The sequence below is a fragment of the Artemia sp. Qi Xiang Cuo genome, chromosome 2 (assembly GCF_049724085.1).
Source record: "Artemia sp. Qi Xiang Cuo chromosome 2, ASM4972408v1, whole genome shotgun sequence".
Taxonomy (NCBI): domain Eukaryota; kingdom Metazoa; phylum Arthropoda; class Branchiopoda; order Anostraca; family Artemiidae; genus Artemia; species Artemia sp. Qi Xiang Cuo.
In genome coordinates this window covers 71,786,651-71,804,090 of record NC_142795.1, presented here as the reverse complement: position 1 = coordinate 71,804,090, position 17,440 = coordinate 71,786,651, and the positions used below count along the sequence as shown (strand labels likewise).

The window sequence follows — 17,440 nt, the reverse complement described above, 5'->3', positions numbered from 1 at the left end:
GCTTTATAGATTCGATTAGTATAGTCCGGTTTCATACTCACTTTTGACTCTTAAACCTATAATCCTGTTTTTTATACTTGACTTTTGTGTTTTCAGTAAAGCACTAGTTTTGTATAATCATAAAATCATGGGGAAACATATTTAGTTGGTTTATTTGTACTAGTTATATTAACATATATTAAATATGCTGCGAAGTAATCATTTTTGTCCGTTTCAAGTTTCAACTTCGCTCTGTACTTCCCTCGGAAAAACTTTGTTTTTTTAAATTAATTAATTTCATATATCTATCCAATTATTGAATTAATCGATGAATCAATATAATTACTTTTCATCAATTATTGAATGAAAATATTCATTAGTTGCTCAAAGCAAATCCAAGAATTGTTTTCCCACTCGTGTTACGTTTATCTGGTGCTAAGTAAGCAATACCAATATTAAACATCAAACTTGGGCTACTAGTAAAAACGTTTTGTTAGAATCATTCAATTAAAATCGTATGATAGTTTCGTATAAACAGAAATATTATCATTATCAATTGTGCCGTAAATGTGCTCACTATTAACGCTTGTGAGTGGGAGCAAAAAAGGACTGAACACTAATATTCCGAAGTGTATCTGGGGCATCATACGGAGCGAAGTCTTTTGTAATTCTATGGCCTGTGTCGAAAGAACCCGGTTGACCCTCATCCATGATAAGCTCTGACCATGACTGTTTCCATTGTATTTTTTTTTTCGTCTGCTTTTTTATATATTTGATTTAATATTTATCTTCAAAGCCGTTATTTGGAAAAGCAGATCAGACCAATTGTATTTCTGGGAAAATAAAACTGGGGAAAGAGACAATTGCGACTATTGATGGTCATTGGGACTGCGTGATCAACTTGGTGGACAAGAAAACAGGAGAAAGTCAAGTTCTGTGGCATCCTACGCCAGAGGTAATTCCCTGTTTTTTTTTCTTTTGTTCTCTTTTTTTTCAATACGTTTTTGCGTTGACATTTCATAAAACTCAATAATCAGTAAGAATTTTTGGGAAAATAAAACTGAGGAAAGAGACTCTGGCGACTATTGATGTTCATTGGGACTGCATGATCAACTTGGTGGACAAGAAAACAGGAGAAAGTCAAGTTCTGTGGCATCCTACGCCAGAGGTAATTCCCTGTTTTTTTTTCTTTTGTTCTCTTTTTTTTCAATACGTTTTTGCGTTGACATTTCATAAAACTCAATAATCAGTAAGAATTTTTGGGAAAATAAAACTGTGGAAAGAGACTCTGGCGACTATTGATGATCATTGGGACTCCGTGATCAACTTGGTGGACAAGAAAACAGGAGATAGTCAAGTTCTGTAGCATCCTACGCCAGAGGTAAGTTCCAGTTTCTTTTTTCTTTTGTTCGTTTGGGTTTTTTTTCAATACGTTTCTGCGTTGGCATTTTATAAAACTATGAATAGTAATTAAGAACCGAAAAGAAATTTAACGTTCAAAATAAACGTTTTAGCATCCTTCTCTGTGATAGTGGACTAGTAATAAACTAAAACAACTTATTATATATATCTTCTGAAAATCTAAACTTTCAAATATATGTTCTTGATTTATGAAGATATATCGATTTTAGCATAGCCATAGTGGTGTAGCCAGGGGTCAAGGCCGTATCCTTGTACCTGGTTACAGGATCTGTAGCGTGCTATTTAGATAATATACACAATATATTTTGTTAAAGATACACCCACTTACGATATATATATATATATATATATATATATATATATATATATATATATATATATATATATATATATATATATATATATTTTTGGTTGAGGGGGGGAGGTGACTGATAGTACCTCATGGTGTTGGAAAACTTAGCCACGCCTCCGCTGGGTCGAATTTTTTTCCTTCTTCTTACTAGGACTAGAATTGAATGCTAACATTAGAGGGGACCAATCCCCAGGAAACTTGAACAGTAAAACCATATCCTTTACGTCGAACAATCAGTATGTTTTTATAACTTAAGGTATTTTATTGTTTAAATTCCTGATGCAAATTTTGGTAAGATATTTTTTTGCATTTTTACAGCTTAATATCTCGGCATTGGATGACAATTGGGCCATCATTCGATAGCTGAGATTTATTTTATTCATAATTCGTATTAAATACTAAAAGCCCGCTTTTAATTTTTTATTGTATTGAAAAATACTTGGAAAACACGAAAAATATGCGAAAATAGAAATATGTTTCTATATATAAGCAAGTTTAGCTTATTCTCAATGAAATAAATCTCAGTAATATCATAATCCTGGATCGATTAAGGGATTGGTTTGGAACCAATGAAGCCAAAAATTTAAGTATCTTGTTCTTTTGCCTCTGGGCTACTTGGAAAATGTTTCACAGGGAATATAACCTTTCATTTACTGAATCTTGCATATAGATAGTAGCATAATGCGGCTTCTCATGACAAATTGATTTACTTTGGCGGAATATTTTGTGCGTTTTACTGATTTGAAATTAAACTTATTGCGTCTGTTGACCCAATCAAGTTTACAATTTCCAGTAAAATTAAATCTAATCCTTGATTGGAGAGGGAGAAATTGACTGACAACATTCTCGATCTATGGTAAGATTAAGAAAAAAAACAAGTTTTTTTTAACTGAAAGTAAGGAGCGACATTAAAACTTAAAACGAACAGAAATTATTCCGTATATGAAAGGGGCTGTCCCCTCCTCAACGCCTCGCTCTTTACGCTAAATTTTTATATTGTTTAAGAAATAGAGTTGTGAGAAAGAGTCAAACTTTAGCGTATATTTGCATTCATATATTTGCTATTAGTGTATTTTTTAAAAGATCAGTGAGGCTCAAGTAACTTTATGCCTTGATCTTTGATTTTAATTAACAATTCAACTTTCTATTTTTTTATTATTATCTTGTTTTAAGTATTTATTTTATTATTTGTAGTTAGTTATTTTGGTTTGAATTAAAGCAATAAAGTGCACAGAAGAAGTAAAAACAGAATTAGTACAATACGTATTATTTGTAAATTTCTTTTTCAGACAGTAACATGATTTTAAAGTAAAAAAATCTATGAATCGGTTTTTTGTTCCAACTATTGGAGGTATGTTTTTCTGTCCTCTCAACTTGATCATACTGCCTTTTTATTCCCCTTATTATAGTTCCGAAAAAAGTTAAAACAGATATTGATTATACTGTTACGAATCCTTATTTGTTATTTTTGAGATAAAGAAAAAATAAAGATAAGTATCTAAAAAATGAACGTGGCGTTCGTATTTCCGATTTGGCAAAGGAGTTAAGCTTTTCAATGACAAAGTATAAAAAACAATCAATTCTTATCTATTTTCTTGAAATTCTTGGCGATCCTTGAAGCTAGTAAGGTAATCTACTCTTTAAGATGCAGTATTTGTTGGGAAGCATAAAGTTGCATTTACGAATTGAACGACGTTGTCACCAGATAGCTCCAAAACTCGGTGGTTCATTAGTCTGGATTTCTAGCCTATAAAACCAAGAATTCATGCTTGAATTTTCTTAGGCTGAATTTTAATTTACTTTCTAACAAGTTGATCACGGTCACAAAAGTTTTTAGTTGATTTAACCAGGGAAATATGGTAGTAACGGATTTAGGCAATGGGAACCAATCTGCTGACGGTTGCGGTTGTCACTTCAATAGCTTCGAGCTAAATAATATAAAAAGTATATTTAGGAAAATAAAGGTTCAAACTTCTATAGAAAAAAAATAGTTTCGACTCTGGCAAAACAACCCTAGCTTGAATCTCTTACTCTTAGTGGTTAATTGTATTAATTTTAGGCTCGTAAGAAACGCTTAAAGCGTTTTGTAGTACCAATTGAGAACCAAGAAGAATACGAGTCCGACCGGCTTTGGCAGCATGTAGCAGCAGCAATCCAATCAGAAGACCAGGTCAAAGCCACTGAAGAAAAAACAAAATTGGAAGATATTCAAAGAAATGAAGCCAAAAAAAGAAAAGAGTCTGGATCGACTTGGACTGCAAAATTTTTTGAACAGGTAAATTTTTAATCCAGATAATGAGTATTGCATCTATAAGGGATAAAACGCAATCAAACCGCTCTTTGGTATTGATGCTGATGATCATTGTTGGAAACGATTACATAATCTATAACAATTTGTTTCAGAATCCTTTATAAGGAATGCCCTATAGTTTTCAATCCATAGCCCATGTTCATACATTTGTATTAAATATTAATCACGCAAATGTATTCTTAATTAGAAGTTATCGCATTTCAGTGGAACTATTTTCTTCTACATAAGAAAGCAAATACAACCAAACTGCTTGATGGTAGTAATGGTGATGTGGAATGCTAGAAATAATAATACATATGTTGGAGATTCTTTTAGCCCTTTGTTTGGGGCACGATGTCATTTTAAACCGTAACCTAAGTTGGTACATTTGTACTGAGTATCAATCAAAGAGTATGGGTAACTTACAGGAGTGGAAACTGACGCTGGTGTCGACAAAAGCAAACTTTAAGCGCTATCTAATGTTTGGCGACACTTGGCATTTTTTTTCAGTGTAATAATAAGAATAATTAATTTAATTTTTGCAGCTGGTAAAATTAGTGCAGTAATAAGTGTCTGATCTCAGTTTCTGATAGAAAAACGATTATAAAACTCGAAAAATGCCAAGTTTCGCCAAACACTAGATGGCGTGATGGCTTTCATTTGCCGACACTAGCGCCAGTTTTTACTCTTATAAGTTACCCATACTCTTTGTTATCAATAACATTCAAGTATAAATTTAATCTTAAATAGAAGCTACCACATTTAGGGGTATTATTATGTCCTGTGTAAGGGAATATATGAGACCCAACTGCTCCTAGCTGTAGTAATGGTTAATATCGAAAATAATACCGAAATGTGCGACATTTTTAAAACACTTTATTTATAATACTGCACTTCTTAATTCGTAACCCATGTTGTTACGTTTCTATAGAGGAAGATTTACCCTCCAGGAATGGACCCCTAAAAAGAGACTAAAACACTTTGATTGACTTGAAGCTTTCGAAAATCATTGCATGGGCTAAGGGGGCCACATATTCTTGAGAATTCGTGGGATGTTATGAGGCTCGGAAATGGGACAGAAATCTATTGTTCTTAATCAGCTACTGCCGTAACTGAACTGAAACTTACAGCTGTAGGTGAAAATTACAGCCGATCCATGGTCAAAGAGGGACTTGATATATATAAAAAAAAACGTTGAGCCAAATGGGGCCAAAAAACTATTTTTCGGACGTAAATTAGGAAATCCACGGATATATTTTTCTTGGTTAGCTTTAAAGCTACTTACATTTTGACAGGGCAAAGAGAACCTTGCTGAACACGAAAATTTTTAAACAGAATAAGATTCCATCGATTCGTGACGTCAAAAATAGGCACAATGTTGTCCATCAACGTGTCCATCATACAGTCTAGTTCCAGACACAGTATATCGGTGTATTTTCAATTGTGACTTCTTCTTGAAATACGCCTTAGATTAGCTTTTGACTTGGAGGAGGGGGGAGAGGTCAATCAGAAGACACTATTTGTATCCAGATTATAAAAATGACGTATTTGCAATATCTCTGGAACGGCTTTGGGGGGGGGATATTGATCTGAAACTTTGCGTTAAGAGGATAAAGGGGTGGACTGTAAGTTTTTAGTCCAGGAGGAGGGGATGAGAGGGTAAAAAAATGTTGTCTCCAATCTGACTAAAAAGCTTTTGCACTACTGGTCCCTGTAGAAGTTAGAACTGCATTCGCGGTTAAGTGGTGTGGAAAATCAGAAGACAGTATGTGTACCCATGTTATCAAAATAGTGTATCAGCAATGTGCTGGGAACGACATGGGAGGGGGGGGGGTTCGATTTGAAACTTACGGGTAATGTGGAGGGGCCAAGTAGACCTTGAATTTTGACTTCGGAGAAGGGCCGGACATAAATCAAAAGGCATTTTTTGTATCTAGATTATCAAAATACCCCCAAATTTTAGTGTAATAAAATGTATTAAAACAGTATTTCCCAAAGTTACGGTTGATCGAATATTTGGACTGAATGCTCATATTTTGCCCAAAAGTTTAATTACTTCCCAAAATTTTACATCTTAAGTAAACAAAAAAAAAACTGAAAAAATATTATAAAATTCTGTCAACTTACCAAAAATAGAGTTATGTCAATTAAAAAACGAACATAACTTGATAATAACAATAATAACAATAACAATAATAAGTAAAGAGTCTTGTTAAGACCGAGAATTAGCCGAAATAGCCATATATGATTCAAACTTAAAACAAACAGAAATTTATCAATTTATTACTGAAACCTGAAACAACATTACTGAAACAACACAAACAGAAATTAACCTGAATAACTACATCAAACACAAAGGCAAAAGTTACTCCTATGGATGACAAGATATATCCTAAATCGAACAGAAAATTAAATGAATAATCAACTCAAACTTGAAAACGAATAGAAATTATTGAGGCTAACGCGTCCCCCCACCCTCTAAAGGTTAGACTGTCATTAGCACTTTACTGAAAACAATTTTCATTTTGAGCAATTTGTTTTCTGTTTGTCACGACAGCAACAAAATAATATCACACAGCTAATAGATGTTTACAGGTAAGAGCTACTGTAAACAAGAGTGGGGTTACCCCATCTCAAACCCTCCAAAAGGTTTGAGTGTCGTTTGCTCTCTACTAGAACCAATAATTATTTCGAAGAGCTCGTTATTGTTTGTCAAATTATCAATAATAACAAAACAAAAATGACGATAATAAGCAAGATTACTGGGAAAGAAAATCTCACAAGATAAGTACGTTTGTTAATACCATTTAAACCTTCACAATTAGATATATATTAGTAAGGATTAATACCCTCCCTCTCCCACCAAAGAAAAAGGTCTATGAATTATAAATAAGTCAGACCAATTTCAAACTTAATTATACCTAAACCACGTTCTCTATGATCAGACGCTATTCCAAGCATAACCAAAATCATTTGATTTCCCCTACTAGATGCTAAGTTCAGTATAATTTAACCTGCAATTCATACTTTTTGTATTTCTTTTCTCTGCTGTTTCTTTTAAGGAGATAATTGACTAATTGACTAGCTAAGGAAAAAATGTGGACACTTCAGCAGCTTTCACACTACGTCCATATTTTTCTGTGCTAAGTGGTTAGGTTACGCTACGTCAGTTATAAATTTTCTCATTTAAACAAGCCCTCTCATCAAGGGCCGTATCTAGGGAGGGGGGAGGGGGTTTGAACCCCCCCCCCCCCGAAGTGTTACCCTACTCGTAAAAACGCTATAAAAATGCATATAAACTAATTTTTTGTATATTTTTTAAAATTTTCGTACTTAAAAAAAGTACGTTTAGCTGTGTGATGTTATTTTATTTCTGTTATGACAAAAAGAAAACATATTGCTCGAAATAAAACTGTTTTGAGTAAAGTCCTGGGAGATGTATATGTTTTATGAGGGGGGGGGGTCAAACCCAGTACCCCCTCCACCCCCTGGGTACGCCCCTGCTGCCTACTTACGGACTAAATCTGCTCCTTAAGCTTTCATTACATAACATAAAATCTTAAGTTTTGAAAGGATTTACAGCGTAATTTGAAAGCTCCATTATTTTGTAGGATCCAGAAACTGAGCAGTGGTTCTATAAGCACTTAGACGTCCGCCCATGGGATCCCAGGAACGATTTATACCAGTATGAAAAGGAGTTTGTTATCTGTACTCGGACTAAGCATCGAACTCCGGTTGTTCGCTCTGGCTCTTCTAGTATAGTTGATAGAACGGGATCGACACGCCAGCTGAAAGTTCATGTCCAAAATGAGGGATTAGGTCGCGAAAGTATAATTACGAATTCAAAAATACCTGTGATGAATGGAAATCTCAAGGAGCAACTTGATGTGTAAGTAGAGGGCTATTTTGAACTATGTGGTAGTAATAATCTAAAACGCAATAAATAATTAGATAATATTGAGTGAAAAAAATGAAGCAACGGGGGGGGGGGGGTCTAGAAACTGCTGCAGTTTTTTTCATTTCCTCCTAGATGGGTGGTATTAAACCTCTGTTCAAAGTCTGCCCATTATAACTGAACATCGGTCGTGTGAGGATATTCCTATGCTTGAAAAAAGCAAAAGGAACAAAAAGGAAAAAAATAAGAAGATGCCAGTTATAATTAAAAAGAGAAAAAAGGTACGTTTTTCCAATCATTAATCAGAGGAAAGCTAACAACCCTTGTTGGTTAGCGAAAAAATTGTCCACGTATTCAACAAATATTTTTATTACAATTAAAACATTTAGAATATGTTGTTGTCTATATAAATCATAAATTAAAAAACTTCAATTAATAATTGTCTAAAACACAACAAATAATTAAGTAAGATATAATAAAAAGGGAGAAGGGGGGGGGAGGGTAGAAATTGCTGCATTTCATCTCATTTCCTCCTACGTGGGTGGTATTAAACCTCTTTCCAAAGCCTGGATCTTTATTAGCGAATGTTGGTTTTATGAAAATAGTTCTTTGCAGCAAAACAAGTAAAAAAAAAAAAGTTAAAAAAAGAAGAAGAGGAATACTAAAGTTAGGATTAAAGGGGGGAAAGTGCACCCTTATCAATCATTAATTTGAAGAAAGTTAAAAACCCTTGCTGGTTAGTGAAAAATGGACCCCAAGGATTTTCAGCATCTTCAACAAACATTTTTATTTCAGTAGAAACATCTAGAATCTGTTGATAAGTATATGGTACCGTGAATGTCCGAAATTGGTGAATGTCCATATTCACCGGTGAATGTCCGATATAATTTTTTGTCCTTGGATTTAGTCAGCGTCGCCAGTCAACTTTTTCAGTTTTATGCAAGGTTTGATGGTGCTAGGTTATGTTAGGTTTTTAACCCGTTTCTGAGATTTATAACCTAATTTAACCTAACCAACTTTAACTTTTACCATCAAGGCTTGTATAAGACTGAAAAAGCGGATTCGCAAAGCTAATTGAATCCAAGGAGAGAAAAGGGAATTTCGGACAACTACCGGTGAATTTCGACATTAACCAGATCTTGGACATTCACAGTAACATATATAAATGATAAAAGGACCTTTTCTGTTATGCGTATACCACTGCTAAAGACCCCTCTAGCATTTCCATTGTGCAGATACAAAATATGAGTTTTAGATTTTTAATTTAATATTTAATTTTAAAAGTTTTATTTACCAAATATTTTTTTAAACCATAGTTGTATATACCAAATAGGTGCAATACCAAATAGTTTAAATATCAAAAATTTCAAAAGATACTCATAACAGAAAATATCCTGATAATTCCAATCTGGGATAAGCTTTTTTTAATGTTTTTCCGTTTTTTTACCAAAGTGTTTTTTTCCCTTGTGAAGAAATTTATTATAGGTGGATAATTATGCTTGTAGGCGGGAAAGGTTGGAGGATCCCCCCCCCCCAACAAACTTCTTGAAGTTTTCTTTCCCGGAAAATCTGCAGATTCCGTCATATAAACCTGAAAACGCTCTGCCATCTATTGAGAAAATAGGTGGTCCCCTCGAAATTCTTAGATCTGTGTATCCGTATTTGCCGTTTATTTTCTGAGGAAAGTTCTAGAAATGAAATCCCTAGTGAGATATCCTAGAGTGACCTTTATCCCCTGGAAAACCCCTGATCTATATGTATATAAAGAATATGGCTTTCTCCATGGTAAGGCATCTTCATTTTTACATCCAGAGATAAGCGGGTGGGGGCATGCGAATGAAACGGTTCTAATTTGACATAATATGTACAACGTTGAATCTTATTACGTTAAATGGGGTAAATAAAAGATAAATATTTAAATATACACGGGCTAATGGTCAGATTCGTATCGAGGGTTTTTTTCAGGGCGGGGGGTTAAAAAAAACTTAACAAATCAGTTTATATTCATTTTTGTAGCATTTTTACGAGTCAAACAAACTTTTTTTTTTTTGGGGGGGGGGGGGGTGGTGGTCAAACCCCTATCCCCCCTCCAGGATATGGTCTTGATAATGGTTAAGATGTGCATACTGCAGGTTTAGTTGCGTTTTTTTTTATTATAGTTTTTCTCTTTCTATTGCAAATCATTGTATATACTTCTTTCAGCTGTTTAGCAATCATATAAATCGATAATAGCTGACTAAATACCACAGTTTATAGAATTAGCAGTATGATCATACCCTATCTCACCCATTATAAAAACCCGGACCAAGGTGCGAGTGCTCCAGAGAACGTTTTTGCATATAGAAATATAAGCGGCATTAGATCTTTTCACGGGTAGATTTCTCTTGGACACGAAACAAGTGGAAACCCGCTATTACGAATAATGCACTTTGTAACCATTTCTCATTGATTGTCGGAAACAGACTAACCCGTTAATGCAGAAAGAAGTGGGAGGAGTTTTTTGTTCGTACCGAGAATGAAGACCAGAAATGATCTGCGATAAACTTACTGGATAATTCTATAAACTGTGCTAAATACAGTCAATTCTAATACATAAGATTATAAATTAGTAATACACCAATTGAGAATAACTGCGGAAAACGAAGAAAAGCACCTCTAATGAAAGGAATATAAAAGAAAGAAGGGAAAAAGCCAGACAGTAAAGACAATTATTGGCTTCTGCATTCCAAAAAATTGTGCCTCGCTAAGTATAAAATATATTTTAAGAAACATGTCTATTTGAACGTCAGTGATGTGAGAGCACTGGTTCCGCTTAGCCTCTTCTTGATTGATATCATTTACCCTGTCAGCAGCAGGGCTGGCTTCGATATGGACAGTCAATCTGAGCCGTCGGAATATTCGAAGGCTGTCCAGTTATATTGACTGTCCATCCATAGCCGCCGGTTCGAAAATGATTTGCCAACAAAAAATGTTCCTGGCAGGGTAAATGATGTCAAACAAGATGAGTCTTTACACATGTTACTAAATGAATTTATTCCAGGTGGACTCGTATTTGAGAGAGTTAAATTCATCGAGACCAAAAAACTTACATTTTATGAATAAAAACTGTGGAAAAACTCATGATACTTATGAAGTTTTAGGGGGGTCGTGCTCCGGCTTTTTTGTAGTACTAATTTTCAGCAAGTTGGGTGAGTGAGAAGTTGAGTAGAACCTTTGAGTGGTAAGCCCTTCATTTTGATTGAGATATTTCTTGTCACAACATTAGATAATAAGATATCACAACGTCTTAAATGTTACCATTTGGTAAGCTTATTGACTTTTTTGCTAACAGGCAACTATATTCGTTAACGATTTTACGAGAAATGAATGGGAGAATCAAGGGAATAGGTGGTAGATAAGTACAATAAGAAAAAATGTCCCCAATAAAACAATGTAAGCAAGGCTAATTAACAAACGTCCTGTTTTTCTCCTCCCTCGTTCAACTTGTTCCCTTCCCCGAGTTTACTCAGCTTTTAATGTATTTTTCTCCTTGTATTGAATAATTTTGTGGTACATTTGAACAGCTCCTAAAATGCATTTATTGCTTTAAACCATAATAGCTATTCAACAATTATGTTTCCTATGCTTTGATAATATTAAACATTTTGAAAACAACTACGATGGAAATATTTTTTATCTTTTTTTAACAAGCTACGATATTCTTGCAGGCTGCTGGCCTGGGATCTCCAGGAAACTAATTATCTTAGTTTGTTTACTGTCAATCAGTCAAAATCTACGGGTACATAGCAGGATGGAGGGTATTCGACTTATCCATCTTACACAAAAAGTGAACCCGACGCTTCTTAGCCGCTAGTAGTGGCTCAGACAACCCATAAGCTAAAACTATCTTAGGATTCCCTTTAAACTGTCTGGTGTTTTGCTATTGCGTTCCATTCGTACCACAGAAAACATACCCTATGTACATCCGTTCATTAAACCATGCTGCAAAAAGACTGAAGTGCATGTGCACATGCACTTCAATAGACGGATATTTATGAATGGTTGCGGGAGTTTACTTAAAATTGAGGAATACCATTGATTCGAATAAATTCATCAATGGTTCAAGAAGTTACAAGGGGAGAAATTGGGATAGGTTGAAACGTAGTAAGCAGTAATCAATGTCCAATATTTTATCATTTTTGATATTTTTTTTTATCCTCTTCTTTTATGCAGGTTGCGGGATGATTTGAAGCGGATGGAAAGTACTATCAATTCTAATGAATCAAGTTTGAGACAGATCGTACGCACTCTGGATACTAAAAGAGAACGACCTTCATTACGATCTGAGCTACTTCTTTTAATCTTGGTTGTTGGTATTGCCCAAGCTTTTATGATGTGGTCGCTTTTATCGAAGTTACAGTGAAGTAGGGTTGTTGTCATAGACAAGCTAAACAAGACTTTGGAATTTTTATCTTGACAGCGCTGTAGTTTCCCATGCCAAAGATACAAGTAGTCTACCTAGCGGGCCTACACATCATAATTAACCCATAACTTGTTTTTTTTTTTAGCTTATCCATAGGCATAACCAGGTTTGATCTGAAAGGAACAGGTCGAGTGCACTTTTGTGAAGGTTTTAGGTATACCCCCCAGCCCCTCTTCCCAGGCTCCTTTTAATACTTTTCGTGCTGTTTGAAATTAGAGACCCCTGATAACAAATACTTCACAGTTCCTTTCGCTCAAATGTCAAATTATTCATATTTACTGGATAACCAGGTTTGATATAAAAGGAACAGGTCGAGTACACTCTTGTAAAAGGAACAGGTACCCCCCTACCTCTCTTCCCAGGTTCCTTTTAATATTTTTCTTGCTGTTTGAAATTAGAGACCACTGATAACAAATACTTCACAGTTCCTTTCGCTCAAATGTCAAATTATTCATATTTACTGGATAGCCAGGTTTGATATAAAAGGAACAGGTCGAGTGCACTTTTGTGAAGGTTTTAGGTATACCCCCCAGCCCCTCTTCCCAGGTTCCTTTTAATACTTTTCGTGCTGTTTGAAATTAGAGACCCCTGATAACAAATACTTCACAGTTCCTTTCGCTCAAATGTCAAATTATTCATATTTACTGGATAACCAGGTTTGATATAAAAGGAACAGGTCGAGTACACTCTTGTAAAAGGAACAGGTACCCCCCTATCTCTCTTCCCAGGTTCCTTTTAATATTTTTCTTGCTGTTTGAAATTAGAGACCACTGATAACAAATACTTCACAGTTCCTTTCGCTCAAATGTCAAATTATTCATATTTACTGGATATTAATTTCCCACAACGCCTGATGGGTAAGTTAATAAACTTAAACTTTTAATTTTAAAAATGCTATCGTTATTTTAGATGTCGTAAAAATTTTCCACGAGAAGAATTGTTGGGATAAATTTTCCGGGGGACAATTTTCCGTGAGGGGATATCCATGGTGGGGGAATTTCCGCGGAGGAGTAGTTATCGAGTAAGAGGAGTTTTTGCAGGGGACCGTGGAGGAGTTTTCCTGGGGGGGGGGGGGGTATTTCCGAGGAAAGAATTGTCTGAAGGGAGAATTTTTCAAATTTAATTTTTAAAATACGATCGTTATTAAAACAGGGGGAATTTTTGCGAAGGATAATTTTATGCGGGGATATTTTCTTTGAATTTCCTTTCTTTTGAGATCAAGGGACAGGTAAGCTAGTGCTCACGCATTGGTTATACCTATGATCTCTTTTCCGTAATGGTCCAATTTGGTGACAAAAAAAGTAAAAATAATAATTACCAGCAGCGCACTAAGAACTGCTGCAAATTACTGTTACTCCATGACGTCTCTGAATGTTTATTTTATCAAATATTTTTCTTGATACCTGTAAAAGATATTAAGAAATCCAACTGGATCTTTTTTTTTTTTTTTTATTATTCTTGTCCGCGGGATGAAATTTTTGCAGTTTTTTTTTTCAAGGCATGTGTTATTAAAGCAACAAAATATTTACGCTTTTCATATGCTTAAGGTTTTGTTAATTGGTAATTGGATAGCATATGCTAGCTATTAATCAGATAATAGATCGACCCTGATTGTTCTGTTAAAAAATATGCAAAGCGGTTTGAGTTAAACCAAGCTTCTCTCACTTATATTCCAAGTGATTGATCCAAGTAAGAAATTGGCTGGGATCAAGAAGAAAATCCATATTAATTTCCATCCATAGTTTTGTTACAGTTTTCTGTGCTCTTAGTGATTTGTTGAGTTATTGCCAGGTATTTTTATTCACTTTTAACTTGACTTTTTGATATTTACTCTTCATCGTCTGAGGTTTTGTCTTTTCACCGTTAGATCTATTTACTTGTTCATTCAGTCATTGAAATTGTTGTCGTGGCGTAGTATCTTTTGTACAAAGCCCAATTTAATTATGACAGAAGACACATATTGTATAGGATACTTTGACGGCTTGGTTGGGGACGTGTCTGGTCACTCATTATCTACCTGGCAGACCCACTGGTAAAATATATCTGTATCTTGTATGGGGCCAAAAAAAAGTGGTTCACAGTTGTAGCTGCTTTGGATATGAAACCGGAAGCTGAAACTTGATTCCATAACCTTAACTGAACCCCAATAAACAAGAGCGACATCCTTCCACTTTTTTATTGACTATTTGGCTTATACGGCTGAATTTTGTTTTTCTCTCTTACGGCCAGAAAAAAAAAAAAAATTCAACAGTTACGGCCAGTTCAGTTTCATTTGAGAAAGTGGGTGGAAATTAAAGTAAAATATATTTCTTTTCTTTTCTGGTTTTCTTTAACAACCATAAGCGGCCGATTTCTCTGGTCCAAGTTGGAACTGTATGCTGTTTTGTTTATTCGGCACGGCACTTTGCTCCGGTTTGGTTTTTGGCGGGTGGTTAGTGGTGGGCGGCTGATTGATATTTGAATTTTTAGTGTGCATATGTGTTCTTATTTTCGTTCTTTTAACTCTTGACATTTTTCTACTTTCTTTTTGTATTCCCGGCCATAAAGCCTTGCGAGGGGGGGGGGGGGGTTGTATTTGATGTTTGATGCAGAATGTCTGCTGTTTTTTCTTTTTATAATATTATTAATAATGTATAGTCTAGTCAGAGACTTAGAAATTCCTTTTTTTTTAAATGAAAATCAGATAAGAACTTGTTGATACCCTTTGGAAAAATTTGGCCTCCTGAGACTTCAACGATTGGTCTTATGTTGCGATCTCGCCAGGGATTTGCGTCAGTTAGGGTTGCCAACTCCTTTTTGTTTCAGAGTCCCCTTGCTCAGGACACGTCTAGGAACCAATCCTGACTCCACTAATTTCTTTTTTGTACGAATGAGGAGGGAAATAATCGTCTCACTTCCATATCTTAAAACGTGCTGAGTTAGCGGACCTTGAGAAATGAACAGGTTACCTATCCCCCGTTGAGGCTCATAAAATGATGTTTAAGGTATTGAATACTCTTAAAAGCAAAGAAAATGGGTAGACGTCTCAGATTCCAAAGTATTCCGAAGAGGGTTTCAAAGCTGGTGCACCGTTGTAACAAATGGTTCAATTTGAACGGGAACTATGTTTAATTGCTATTTCAATGTTTAGCTTTTAATTATATATATAAAGCTAAATTGTTCCTACACTTGACTTTTTTATTGTTATAAAACACACTCCATGAACAACCCTCGTTATAAGATCCTCAAAAACAGTAATTTTTGACGTAGGCCCACTTATTCCTGGAAGACTATTGAAGAGGACCTCCCCCCCCCCCCCCTCCCCAAAAAAAGCTCTACTGTCAGTTTGGGTGTATATTTTGTCATAATTACTTACGGAAGTGTACAATAACCGTTTGAAATGGATAAAAGTATGTTGATGTAAAAACATTTCTTGTAAGCCAAATTTTTGGCAGTTTGACTTCTTTAAATCCACTGTCAATTCCCAATTTTGATTATATTTTAATTAAATATTTAAATGCCACTGAGACGTATTTATTAGGCACATCGTAACATTGCTTGTAGCTGAGTTTTAACTGATATTGTATCTTTCTATTTATTGTTTTAATTATACAAAATATAAAATATTTCTATTTTTGTTCAACTGCCCCTAACGAATAGGAATGACTTTTCTTTATTACAGCTCTAAGCAAAGGTGGTTACAAGTAAAGCGAAACTTAGAACTACAGTTTATTGCTAGGGCAAACAGAGAAATAAAAAGAATAGTCAGCTTAAATAATAAGTAAAACAACAGGGAATTTTTATACAAGACAGTGGAACGCAACTTTAAATGAATATTTCGACCCTATACCCAAGGGCCGTCCTCGGCAAAACAAACGAAAAAAAAAACAATATAAAAGAAACTTACATAAAATTATATTAAAAAACCAGTAAATAATTCCACTCAACCTGTTACGGATAGACCTTCTAGGCTGGCTGCCAAGAAGGCAAGATTAGCTTTCAGAGCTTGTCTGTAAGTATTTTTTATTCCATTTGAATGAATTGTTCTTTTTCCACTTCGCTTGGTGTACCAGTCCTGGTTGAATTTTTTTGAAGTAATGATATTAGGGCTGTTTTGAAAATTTAAAAAAATATTTCTCAGTTTTAATGATTGTATTTTAATGTAAGTTTCTTTTATATTGTTTTTTTATTCGTTTGTTTTGCTGTGGACGCCCTTGGATATAGGGTCGAAATATTCATTTAAAGTTGCGTTCCACTGTCTTGTATAAAAAATTCCCTGTTGCTCTACTCATTGTTTGTGATGGAAAGGCAGTGTGGTCTTCGTTGCTATTTAATAGTCAGCTTGCAGATGGTATATATTTATTTATTTATTTATTGAAAAACCCGCCAAATCAACACACAACAAAACGGAGCACTTAAAAAAGAAAGAAAAAAAGAATAAGAAAGACACAAACTACAACAAACTGAACCAACAAAGAAAACGAATCACTGAATCACTAAATGAGCAGATGGAACCATTCGTGAATATTTCGGCATATTTTTCTATTATGCTTCGCTATTCGTCTAGCGACTGTGACGTCAGGGTCTGCGACTTTAGATTTTTCAATTACATGCGAATTCCTATACCTCGGAGGTAGACGAAGCAAATACTTCGCAAAACGAAAATACATCGCTCTGATTTTATTCTGGTCAGTTTTAGTGAGAAGTTTCCAGAAGGGCGTGGCATGTAAAATATGAGGAAGAGTGATGGCGTTATACAAGCTTGCTAGAAGCAGCCGGTTGAATCGGAGTTTGCACGATACAATTGAAGCGTAAGATGCTGAAATTCGTCGTTTAAGCTGTTCGAGGAGAAGTTTTCGGGTGTGGCGGATAGACAAACCTGTGGGTAAACCTAGATAAACGAGGTGATCCACTGGCTGGACAAAGCTAGAACCAAGGGCAATGGTAGGAACACAAAAATCAGTTTTCCAATTGAATAGGAGGATTTCCGATTTTGAACAGTTGAACTGAAGTCCAACTTTAAGATATTTGGCTTCAAGGATTTCAAAGATATCTATTATC

At 35.0% G+C, this 17,440-nt stretch overlaps 1 protein-coding gene across 1 annotated transcript in view; it reads left to right on the top strand.

Annotated features, from left to right (window-relative positions):
* Orp8 (Oxysterol-binding protein-related protein 8) overlaps positions 1 to 16,006 on the top strand; it is a 61,335-nt gene extending 45,329 nt beyond the window's left edge. Inside the window, exons 7-10 of the mRNA XM_089103052.1 lie at positions 776 to 934; positions 3,813 to 4,028; positions 7,655 to 7,932; positions 12,151 to 16,006. Of these exons, the coding sequence (XP_088959178.1) occupies positions 776 to 934; positions 3,813 to 4,028; positions 7,655 to 7,932; positions 12,151 to 12,340 (843 nt within the window). The 3' untranslated portion in view covers positions 12,341 to 16,006. The remainder of the gene's footprint in view (positions 1 to 775; positions 935 to 3,812; positions 4,029 to 7,654; positions 7,933 to 12,150) is intronic.
* Positions 16,007 to 17,440: the final 1,434 nt, after the last annotated feature.